Source organism: Cavia porcellus, unplaced genomic scaffold (genome assembly GCF_034190915.1).
Source record: "Cavia porcellus strain 051 isolate PalLab524CR breed Dunkin Hartley unplaced genomic scaffold, mCavPor4.1 scaffold_6, whole genome shotgun sequence".
Classification (NCBI taxonomy): domain Eukaryota; kingdom Metazoa; phylum Chordata; class Mammalia; order Rodentia; family Caviidae; genus Cavia; species Cavia porcellus.
In genome coordinates this window covers 104,105,662-104,118,707 of record NW_026947489.1, presented here as the reverse complement: position 1 = coordinate 104,118,707, position 13,046 = coordinate 104,105,662, and the positions used below count along the sequence as shown (strand labels likewise).

At 35.6% G+C, this 13,046-nt stretch overlaps 1 protein-coding gene across 5 annotated transcripts in view; it reads right to left on the bottom strand.

The window, feature by feature from the left end:
• Positions 1 to 13,046, bottom strand: part of Sbf2 (SET binding factor 2) — a 497,072-nt gene that overhangs the window by 11,972 nt on the left and 472,054 nt on the right. For all 5 annotated transcript variants that reach the window (XM_013148062.3, XM_013148064.3, XM_013148063.3 and 2 more), the window contains one exon: positions 2,677 to 2,803. In XM_013148062.3, coding sequence (XP_013003516.2) covers positions 2,677 to 2,803 — 127 coding nt within the window. The remainder of the gene's footprint in view (positions 1 to 2,676; positions 2,804 to 13,046) is intronic.

Below are 13,046 nucleotides of genomic sequence, written 5' to 3'. Positions count from 1 at the left end.
TTTTTTCAGGACACAGGAGAATTCATGATGTTTACTTTTCTGATGAAATTTTTAAAATTGTGACTGATGTACTCTAAAACAGTGGTTGAGATTTTTTACTTTACAGCTGTTGATTTTGGCAGATAGAGGTCTTTATCACAGCTGTTGTAAATGATATTTCACTGTGTAGACTTCATAACTAGTGTGTCTACCCAAACACAACAGGAATGGATTTGAGTCCTGTGTCTGGACAAAAGACACAAAAACAGGCTTTCTAATTAGGTGGAGTGGCCCTTGGTAGTCCATCTGTCCAGGGAGGAGGCTGGGTAGATGATCTCCAAGGACTCTTTGGCAACGACATTCTACAATTCTAAACGTATGTCCTGTACTTTATGAAAACATGTTTACGATAAGGATGGAAATAATCACATTTTCAAAAAACCATGATACTCTTTTGATATATACCAAAGTATTCATGTTTTATTTCATTTTTTGCTGTGTGACAGGCCGGGAAAATAACTAGTTTTTTAGATGAGGAGACAAGTTCAGAAAGATAAAGTACTTTATTCAGTACACCATCTGACTTAATTTCTTGCTCTCCTTTACTGGAGAATGGGTGGTTCTCAGCCTTGACAACACAGTGGAATTACCAAGGGAGCTTCAGAAAGCTGCTGATGCCTATAACCAACATTGTAGATTTGGATGCAGTCTGGAGGTTGAAAGTTTTAAAAAGTTCTCCAAGAGATCCCAATGTCCAATAAGAACCACATCTGCAATCTCTAAGGTAATCTGCTGATCAGTTTAATTTAGCAAAACAAACTGCTCTACTGAAAATCAAAAACAAAACCAGAAAACTGCTCCAGGGAGACACCTATTCACACCAATATTTGCATATGCTGTTCCTTTCAGGGACAATGTGATTCCTCAGTCACACGGATTAGTCTGCTTTAGACCCGGCCAGAGGCAGCTGTAACCAGGTCTGCTTAATACCTTCCTAGCACACAGTGCTTGAGAACTTGTTTCTGAATGTAGATGAGGAATGACAATTCCTTGAGTTAATAAAGGTCTGAAAGTATAAACAGGATGGGATGATCTGACCAGTGTTCCCTTTACCAAAAGTATGAAATATCATGCCAGACAGCTGCAATAGCATGACTTGAAAAGCAGTATTTTCTGATTTGATTTTCAGCTGGGAACACCAGTATTTGCTTGTCACTAAAAAGTTTAGACCTCTTTATGAATACTCTGGTATAAATAATGTACTAAATGATTATTTTATTTTTTTGTTTGCTTGTCTTCTTAACAAAAATAATCATGCATTTTCCTTACTCCATGGCAACAAAAGAATGAATCCAAATTCCCTTGAGAAATGTTTTCATAGGGACTTTCAGAATGTACTGTTTTTTTCACTCTTGATATTTTGGTGTATTTTCTTTTGATAAAAGACAATGAAAATAAATTTATCCATTTGTAAATTAGGAAATATACAAATATAATTTTCAAGTTACATGTTTGTTAATGTGTTCAGAATCTATTCTTTACAACTATTACTCATACTAAAAATTATGATAGTAATGTCTAATAAATATACACAAAACAGTTAAGATAGTTATATTACTAATTGCTATTAGTTATTGAAAAGAAAGTTTTATGCCTATATTGTTTGATCAATTTTTCATGCCTGTGTCTTGCAATATGAGCAATAACTTTGAAGATAACAGTATATAATATACTAACCATTATTACTCTCCTACAATCTTGTTTTGAGATTTTGTACCACTGTTTTTTTTTTCATTTCAAATTTTTTAAAAATAAAATTTTCAAGTGCTTACTATGTGTTAGTGATTGTAGTAAGAAATTTATTATTAATTGGGCAAGGTGGGGCATTCCTGTAATCCCCGCGCTTGGGAGGCTCAGGCAGGAGAATTGTTTGTAAGTTCAAGATCAGCTGGGCTACAAAGTGAACCCAAGGCCAGCCTAAACTGCATAGTGAGACCATGTCTCAAAAAGACCAAAAAAAAAAAAAAAAAAAAAAAACCCCAAAACATATATAATTTCCTGAAATGTTCATTGTGGTTCTAGCAGGTGGGATACACTGCCTTCATTTTAAAGATGAAGAAGCTAAGGCCAGGAGAAGTACCGGATTCTCCCAAAGTATATACCAAAGTGCTAATGGTTCATGGCATTAACTGCTATTCAAACTGCCTCCAATGACTGGTACCCTCCCTAGCAGAGTGTACCAGGGAGTACACTAAGTTAAATAAGACTTCTAAAACTGTGATTTCACTTATAGCTATCAAAATAGTAAACAGGTCTAACTTTACCAAGGTGCTACGGAATGACTATGTGCTATCCATAAGAGATAACACAGCACAGACACAGCACAAAATGTCAGTGTCTGAGCAGTTATTTGTATCTACTCTGCATTTGTAGTTTGATATAAAATCCTAACTCCGAGCTTGTCTCAGTCGGCAGTAGTGATATTGCTCATCCAAACATGTCATAAAAATTACACAGAATTGCTGGGCACGGTGACATGTGTCCGTAATCCCAGAACTCAGGAGGCTAAGGCAGAAAGATCACTGAGAGTTTGAGAGGGGGCTGTATTATATGGGGAGCCTGTGAATTAAAAAAATAAGTAAATTTCATTAAAAATGTAAAACAAAAAAGATGGAATGAGGACATATAAATACATACCATGCTCTAGTCTTTCATAGTCTGAATCCAGGAGAAAAGTTTTAAAGCGATTGGATACATAATGGAAGGCCAAGAACTTTAAGTAATAAAGATTGAATTCAAATTCTGCAGGATACTGGTTATGAATCTGAAACATATAAAGAAAAGAGTAAAAATCAAACAGAATAAAAATAAATGCCATGTCACTGAATGCTGATCTGATATATGCAAGAGACTATTTGGTCACTCAACAAATACTTGAAAAGGGAAGAAACCTGTTCTTAAAGAAACAAATTAAGAGAAAACAAACAAACAAACAAAAAACCAAGTACCCAAATCTCTAACATGAGTAGAGCTTTGAAGGGAACCAGATTTCTGAGCACTTAATTGTGTCAAACATCCTATTAAGGTTTCTATAAATATAATTTAATTTCTATAGCATTCTAAGACAGACATTATTACTCTCATTTCACATTTGATAAGGTTTAGGATCAGCAAAATTATTTACCCAATGTCATTCAACAGAAAATACTCAGCCCAAATCTGAACACTGGTTCCAAGATCTGTGTGCCATTCACTATATGATACTGTGAGAAACACCTGACAGTAGATTAACTTAAATTATGGTTCTTGCTTTCCAAGCATCTATGGTACAGTAGTGTGAAACACAACAAGAAAAACTGTACTTACAGAAGTTTGACAATGATAAAATTGGGAAGACAATATGGTGGCTTAAGGGGATACTGAAAGACATTTTCTAGACAACAGAATATGTGCATATCTGCAGCAAACCAGAAGGAACCAACAGAGAGAGCACATAGTTTAGAGAAAGAGCTAATCAGGAGAGTAAGTCCCTAGAAAATTGAGAACAAATGAGGCTAGGACTCAAACATGGAAAACACCTTTGGAAATATGGGGGATGGAGTAGATAAAGATACGTTCAAATTCTGAAGGAAAGGGAGAACACATGCTTGTTAACCCCATTTTTCAATAGGAAATTAGGCAGCAAGGTCCCTGGACACAAGAGTAAGGATGAGGGGATAGTATGGGAGACAAAGGGGAGGGCAAGGTCTATATGTCTATAGCACTATATGTCTATAGCACACTTTAGACAAGCTGCATGCAGACTCTGTGGAGCCACCCTATATTGCCAGATGGTAGGCTGATGACCTCGTGACACTCCCCAGTGCACCCGGCAATCTCTCCACTGCACTGCTCAAACAATTGCTTGTGACCAGTTATGAATTTTATTTGGCTAAGTTCCAAACAAAATGTACTTGCTTGAAAACTATTTCAAATGAACACTACAGACAGGTTAAAAGTCGGTTTTCCTCCATGTTAATTTAGCTATGGAAAATGAGCAAGTATGTGTGTAACATGTTCATTGTCCAAAAGACCAGTGGAAATTTAAGTTGTAATTTGGCTGTCACTGATTTGTCCAACTTTATTGTCTTACTTTCTGTGATGATTTCAGTGTTTTTTCCTACAATATTTTCCTAGGGTTTTTTCTGGTGAATTAAAATTTTAACTTGTAAGTAATGCAAAAATAAAACAGAATTTAAGAAGATGCATTAAAAGAGAATGAAATATATGCAATGGGCCTACATTCAGTGGTGCTGTTTCCCTGACAGGGCTCTGAACTGCTAGGTTCTGTTCAATCCTCTATGTTGTTAAAATTGTAAGCATTTGTATTAAGTATGAGTTTACACATCAGTGAAAATGAAGGCATTAGATACCATGGGTTTCCTGTGATTATGGTATATGAACAACTAATTATAGGACCAAATATATTTGAATTGTTGATAGTTATAGTTAAATAAAACAAGTTAATCTGGAAGTTGGAGGTTCAACATTATTTTAGAGCATCACACTGGGTATAATATGAGTTTATCTTAATGGTTATTAAAACTAGTAACTTCTGTTTCTATAATAGAAAATAAATTTTAAAAATTTCTTTTCTTTCCTTGCTCTTAGTCTCAACTGTTGTGTCCCTTAATACACCAATTCTCATTCAAATGCTAGCCTCTATTGATACACATGAGTAAAAGACACGTTGCCAGGAATGATGGGCTAACTGTGTTTGAAATAAGGGGAATGTTTTTATGGGAATTAATGGCAATGTCTTTTACTGTAATAAATTTAAAAAATTAAGCATTCAACACATTTTCTACTCACCCCTTGTATGCATACCAAAAGGTAGTTCTGGGTTAGACTGTGCACTGGCCTAGTTCTCTGGTGTGTTGGTTCCTTTCTTAAGCAGTATTCAGACCTCAAGTTTCCCACTTCACTATCTTTTAATGCCATAACGTTTTCTAGTTCTGTCTACTTTGGAGTCAACAGCACCATTGCAAGAAGTTAGTATACATGAGATGAAGGGTAATAATGAAGCCAGAGGCTAGCTGGATAGTGATGGGGACAGGCCAACATGGATGGACCCTAACAGTCCTTGAAATACACCTTCAGCTGTCACAGTCCTGCTCTTGGTTCACTGTTAACAGGGGAAGAATTCAGAATGCTTTCTACTGACCCAGGCAACAGCTGCCCTGTCCACATTTTACTTATCTGTTCTCCACAAAAATCACTTGGCTCATACATATCTGTCTTTCCTAGATTATTCTGATATTTAATATGTTCAAGAATATAATTTTAAAAATTCACTTCTGAGGTAAAGTAAGATGAAAATGAAAATGAATATGACCTTAAGCTGAACTTACAGGCATTTTAGGGTGATCGTATGTTAGGACTAAAAGTAAAACTCCTATGCGAGTGGAAAATTACTTTCACTGCCCACTGTTAACGAATGATTGGCCTCACCACAAACTCTGCCCTTTGCAGTTAGGTCAGAGACATAAGACTTTCCTGAGGCCTCTGGTAATCACCTTGCTGGAGGCAAAATTGGTGCTTAGAGAGCACTGAGGTGTGAGTGCTTGTGTGCACTAGTGTATGCATTCCTGTGTATGTGTCACAGTAGACAGCTAGCTAATAGCTATCAAGGTTAAAAAAAAAAAATCAACCTCCAAGTAGTGATCAGACCTACTAGAAGTAGAAGAGAAAGTACAGATTAACTTTTTACTCTTTAGCAACAGTGTAAGAAACAAACACATGAAAATGTTTAATGGAAAAAATAAGTGATTTGGACCTGAAGGCTGGGTTGATTAAATACCATATTTGGAATGTGACATTAAGAAATATAATGAATTTTCTGAAGTATTTTTTGACCATAATAGAAGAAGTGAACAGCTGATTGAATTTACAAAACAAAAATCTGATGATTAGATTCTAGTAAGCAAGAAAAATCACTTTCTCCATTTCTCCATCCAGGGGAATGACTGAATGTATATGATTAGTGTATATTTAAGTTTTTAAGAAAAATGGCCAAACTGTTTTCCAAAATGGCTGTACAATTTTTTTATTCCCAACAGTAGTGTTTGGGAATTTCTTGAAAAAATTGGGGTCGCTATTTGGGACTCTTGCACCTCACCATCGGTGTGCAGAGGAGGGGCTGGGCGGATCTGGGGCACCTGCATCCACCTCCCCGTGTGTCTGGAGGACTGTGGATATCTCAGCAAGCAGGGGAGCATCGCAGGTTCCAGAGGCCCCGCGGCCTGTGGTAAGTGCTCAGTGCACTCTGCCCAAAGCCCAGACTGTTTGGGTCCCTCCAGGCTTCCGGGTGCAGTGAAGTGGATAAGTGGGTTTGAGGTGGGTGCATAGTGTCCCTGAAGCCCAGTTTATCTGGAACTACGGAGTTCTAAACAGGCAGAAGAGGGCCATTGGTTCTACAGGCCCAGTGGCTTAGGGTAATGGGGTGCCAGAGTCTCAGGAGCTGCAAACATAGAAGGGGATTTCCAACAGACATTGAAGAAGCTTTCAAATAACACTTGAAACACAGAAATATAGGAAAATGACAAAACGAAAGAACAAATTACAACCTCAAACCTCCAGCCCATCTCAAGAAACCCTAGGAGCAATGTATATAGAAGAAAATATATGCCATTCACCTCAAATATCGGACACAATAGCTACTGAAATTAACAAGCAACTCCAGGAAGCTTTAAAGAAATGCAAACTTGAAATAATCTCCCAGGTAAAAGAAGAAATGATAAAAGAAATGAAAGGGATTCTAAATACATCTAAAGAAAACACAGTTAAAAAATTGGAGGAACTAAACAAAAAGATAGAATCCCTAGATGAGCAATATAAGAAACAAACAAAATACATAATGCAGATGCACAGAGATATACAGGAAATAAAAAACTCCACTGAAAGTTGTAAAAACCGCCTCAATGAAAGTGAAGATAGAATTTCAGACCTTGAAGACAGGATTGCAGCTAGTGAACAGGAAAGGAAAGATCTTTTAAAAATAACAAGGAATCAGGAAACAACAATTCAACAACTGCAAGATGATGCAAAGAAAAATAACATAAGAATGATAGGGATTAATGAAAAAGAAGGAGACAACATAAAGGATGTCAAGAGGATATTTAGAGAAGTAATAGCTGAAAATTCCTAAGCATGAGATCAGAAACTGACATCAGGATCAGTGAAGCATATAGAACTACAAATAGTCATAACCAAAATAAAACTACACCCAGACATATAATAATCACCATCCCAGAAATCCAACACAAGAACAGATTATTAAAAGCTGTCAGAGAGAAAAGACAGATCACTTATAAAGGAAAACCTATCAGAATCACAGCAGACTTCTCAGCACAAACAATAAAGTCAAGAAGAGCATGGAGTGAAGTATTCCAGATCCTAAAGCAAAACGATTTCCAACCTAGACTGATGTATCCTGAAAAACTATCATTCAAAATTGATGGTGAAATACGATACTTCCATGACAAAGAACAGCTGAAGAACTTCATGAACACCAAACCAACCCTGCAAAAAATATTGAAAGACAGTTTAGATACACAAAGGAAAAAAACACTAAGCAAAGCAGATAATTAAACAGAACAGAAAGATAAAGATGCAACAGCAGAGAGATAACATGTCAACAATAAACCAGCATTTAACAGTAATAACCATTAATGTAAATGGTCTCAATGCACCAATCAAAAGAAACAGACTAGCAGAATGGATCAAGAAACAAAATCCAACCATATGCTGCTTACAGGAAACCCACCTAACCCAGAAGGATACTCACATACTGAAAGTCAAAGGATGGAAAACAACACTTCATGCAGCAGGAATCCAAAAAAAAGCAGGAGTAGCCATTCTGTTTGCAGACAACGTGAACTTTAAACCAACAATGACCATAAAGGACAAAGAAGGTCACTACATACTCGTGAGGGGAAAACTCCAAGAGGAAGAGATAACTATCTTAAATATATGTGCACCAAACTCCACAGCACCCAGTTATATAAAACAACTATTAACAGAAATGAAAACTCAAATTATCAGTAACACAATCATAACAGGAGACCTTAATACACCATTGACACCAAGGGACAGATCAACCAGACAGAAAATGAGCAAAGAAATAAGAGAACTGAATCACACCTGCGAACAAATGGATTTGATACACATATACAGAATGTTCCACCCAACAACATCAGAATACACATTCTTCTCAGAAGTACATGGATCCTTCTCTAAAATAGACCATATATTAGCTCACAGAACATATTTAAACAAATGCAAAAGAGTTTAAATCATCCCTTGCATGTTATCAGATCATAGCGCTCTGGAATTAGAAATTAATGATAAAAGATACTGCAAAAATCCCGCAAACACATGGAAACTGAATAACACACTCCTGAGTAATCAGTGGGTCACAGAAGAAATTAAAGAAGAAATTAAACAATACCTAAAAGAAAATGAAAATGCAGATACAACTTACCGGAATTTGTGGGATGCAATGAAAGCCGTCCTCAGAGGAAAATTTATTGCACTGAGTTCCCACATCAGGAAATCAGAACAAATACAAATAAGTAAGTTGATGCTACACCTCAAACAGCTAGAAAAAGAAGAGCAAGTCAAGCCCAAAGCCAAAAGAAGAGAGGAAATTATAAAAATCAGAGCAGAAATCAATGCAATACAGACTAAGAAAACAATACAAAGAATCAACGAATCAAAGAGTTGGTTCTTTGTAAGAATAAATAAAATCGATAAGCCCCTAGCCAATCTTATTAAAAAAAGGGAAGAAAAGCTCAAATTCATGCAATAAGAAATGAAAAAGGTGAAATCACTACAGACCCACTAGAAATACAGAAGATCATCAACACCTATTTCAAAAACCTCTACTCTCAAAGGTTTGATAACACAGAAGAAATAGAACAGATTCTTAGAAACATATGAAGTACCAAAGCTAGATCAAGAGGATGTAAAAACCCAAGAGGATGATCAAGAGGATGAATAACCCAATCTCTGTTAATGAAATTGAAAATGTAATTAAGTCCTTACCTACAAAGAAGAGCCCAGGCCCAGATGGATTCACTGCAGAATTCTACAAGAAATACAAAGAAGACCTAATGCCGACACTCTTCAAACTATTCAATGAAATTGAAAGGGAAGCAATCCTTCCTAAGTCATTCCTGGAAGCAAATATTAATCTAGTACCAAAACCTGAGAAAGACCCAAGTAAAAAAAAGAACTATAGACCGATCTCCCTAATGAACACAGATGCAAAAATCCTCAATAAAATATTGGCAAATAGGATGCAGCAAATTATCAAGAAGATTATACATCATGACCAAGTGGGATTCATCCCAGGAATGCAAGGATGGTTCAATATACGTAAATCAATAAATGTAATCCACCATATCAATAAAGCCAAAAGTAAGAATCACATGACCATTTCTATAGATGCAGAAAAAGCCTTCAATAAGGTCCAATATTCATTCATGATAAGAACTTTACAGAAAATTGGAATAGATGGTCTTTACCTCAATATAATAAAGGCCATTTATGACAAACCAACAGCCAGCATCATACTAAATGGCCAAAAATTGAAAGCCTTTACTTTAAAATCAGGCACAAGACAAGCATGTCCTTTATCACCACTCCTATTTAATATATACTGGAAGTACTAGCCAGAGCAATTAGGCAAGAGTGAGAAATAAAAGGGGTAAATATAGGAAAAGAAGAAGTTAAATTATCATTGTTTTCAGATGACATGATACTCTACATAGAAGACTCCCTAAACTCCATTGAAAGACTCTTAGATACAGTAAATAAATTCAGTAATGTAGCTGGATACAAAATCAATACTCAGAAATCAATAGCATTCCTATACACGAACAACAAAATCAAGAGAGGGAAATAAGAGAAACCACACTCTTCACATTAGCAAGCAAAAAAATGAAATATTTAGGAATTACTCTTATGAAAGAAGTGAAAGACCTATACAAGGAAAATTATAATACACTGAAAAAAGAAATTTAAGATGATCTCAGAAAATGGAAAGACATACCTTGCTCGTGGATAGGAAGAACAAACATTGTGAAAATGGCCATTCTCCAAAAACTGTTATACAGATTCAATGCAATCCCAATAAAAATACCATCAACATACCTTATAGATCTAGAGAAATCACTCCTAAAATTCATCTGGAACCAGAAGAGACCTAGAATAGCAAAGGCAATTCTAAGCAGCAAAGGCAAGGCAGGAGGCATCACAATCCCTGACTTGAAGTTATACTACAAAGCAACAGTAGTAAAATCAACATGGTATTGGAACCAAAACAGAGCGGAAGATCAGTGGAATAGATTAGAAGATACAACCACAACCACAAACACACTCAACCACCTTATCTTTGATAAAGGAGCCAAGCAGGTTCACTGGAAGAACGACAGTCTCTTTAATAAATGGTGCTGGAAAAACTGGCTCTCCATTTGCTGAAAACTAAAGCTAGACCCATGTCTATCACCATGTACTAAATTAAAATCTAAATGGGTCAAAGACCTGAATATTAAAACAGAAACACTAAATCTATTGGAAGACAAATTGGGTAGAAACCTTGAAGACATAGGAGTAGGTAGAGAATTCATGAACAGTACTCAAAACGCACGGGAAATACTTCCCAGAATCAATAACTGGGACCACTTCTTATTAAAAAGTTTCTGCATGTCAAAAGAAATGTCCAGCATTGTGAAAAGAAAACCCACAAATTGGGAAAAGATTTTAGTGAACTCTCTCTCAGACAAGGGACTCTTGTCTAAAACATATAAAGAATTAAAAAAAACTCAGACCCCCAAAATTCAAAGATCCAATCCAAAAATGGGCATCTGAGATGAATACGCACTTCTCAGATGAAGAAATACAAATGGCAAATAAATACATGAAAAAATGTTCATCATCATTCGTCATTAGAGAAATGCAAATTAAAACCACACTGAGATACCATCTCACTCCTGAAAGAATGGCCAGGATCAAGAAAACCAACAACAACAAATGCTGGAGAGGCTGTGGGAAAAAAGGAACTCTCCTACACTGTTGGTGGGAGTGTAGACTGGTACAACCTTTGTGGAGGTCAGTCTGGAGATTCCTCAAAAAGCTGGGATTGGAAGTCCCATTTATTCCAGCTATTCCACTTCTAGGCATATTCCCAGAAGAATTGAAAGCATCATACCACAGTGATATATGTGCACCTATGTTTATAGCAGCACAATTTGTAATCGCCAGATCTTGGAAACAACCCAAGTGTCCATCCACTGAGGAATGGATAAAAAAGTTGTGGTATTTCTATACAATGGAGTATTACTCAGCCATAAAGAAGGATCACATTGAGATATTTATCAAGAAATGGGCGCCGCTTGAGACCATACTCATAAGTGAAAGAAATCAATCTCGCATGTGTGAATACTGAATAGTTTCCCTAATGTTAAGAAATGATTCAAATATATAAAAATATGTGGTAATCATGATTCCCCATTATGTGGCCTTGAAGCCTTATAAAGTTTTCACTTATTAATTGGAAAGGCTTTATTCTGGTCTTCTTGATATGGAAATATTTGAAGCTATAGTATATGAAGTTATATTCAAATATTTCAAGGAAAAAGACAGACACTATGGTAACTACTATTAAGTCGGGTTATTTGGTGGTGAAGTACTAGGTTGCTGAAACAGTCATGCTTTGACCTATATTGTTATATTGTTATGTCCTGTTTTATCTCAATCTCTCCCTTAGTCATTAAAAAAATTATTTAGTTATTTTTATGTTTTTTTTAATTAAGGGGAAAAATTAAAAAAATTAGCAGGATATATAATAGTAACTATTTTTGATTTCCTATTAACTTGTTTTGAAGTCCTGTAATACTCCCACTATCTTGTTTTGACTGATTAGACTCTGTTCCATTGTGTAGGACAGTATCAAGTTTGAGGGTATAGGCAACTACTTTGAAGGTATTAAGATTCACTAAGATGCCCATTCTGGTTTGACTATTGTCTCCTTTGGAAGTCCTGTAATGTTTACAATGCTTTAGTTTTATTGGTCTTGTTCTCTACTGTTTTGCTCAACTTTATAATACCTAATGAGATAGACAATTCTTTTTAAGGAAACAAGAGACATTATGGTAACCATTGTTGATAACCTTGTACTCTGTTTTTACATCATGTGCTATGTCTATCCTTGGTTTTGACTGACAGCTTTGTTTTGCCATATTTGACTTTATCCCCCCCCCAAAAGTAATAAGAACTAAGAAGTAATAAAACCCAAAATGTGTAAATTTTGTTGTAAAAAAAGAGAAGGAAAAAAAGTGCTCTAAAAGATACAACAGCAAGTGTGTTTAGGGGTGTTAAATAGCTGACCATATTAATGTTTTTGGTTGGATCATTGAACAAAACTGTTTGCAGTCTCACTGTTTGAATGTCCACTTTATATGCTTTGATACTGTGAGTTGAGCAACTATCTCTAAGATGATAATATGTAATCTATTAACTGGATATTTTTACTTTTTTTTTTTTTGTAGTTCTGTATTACCTGTACCCTTACACCGCTTTGTTTTGTTTTTTCTCTTTTTCTTGTTAAATAAAATTAAAAAAAACAAAAAACAAAAAAACTGTGGCCAGCTTAAAAAAAAATCAGTCAATAAAACCAGTGTATAGTGTTCTCTCATTGTGATTTTACCTTGTATTTACTAATGAAGAACAATGTTGGCTACCTTTTCATGTGCTTATTTGCTATTTGTATATTTTTATGAAGTCAGTCCAAATATTTTACTCATTAAAAATTGAGTAGCTTGTTTCCTTAGCATTTTCATTTATTTATATGTGCCAGATATAAGATTGACTTTTGAAGACCAGAAGTTTTTTTTTTTTTTTGTCTTTCTCATTTTTATCGGTACCAGGGATCGAACTCATGACTGCCTGCTTGCAAGGCAGGCGCTTATGCCACTGAGCTAAATCCCCAGCCCCAGTAGTTTTTAATTTTGACAAAGTCTTAATTT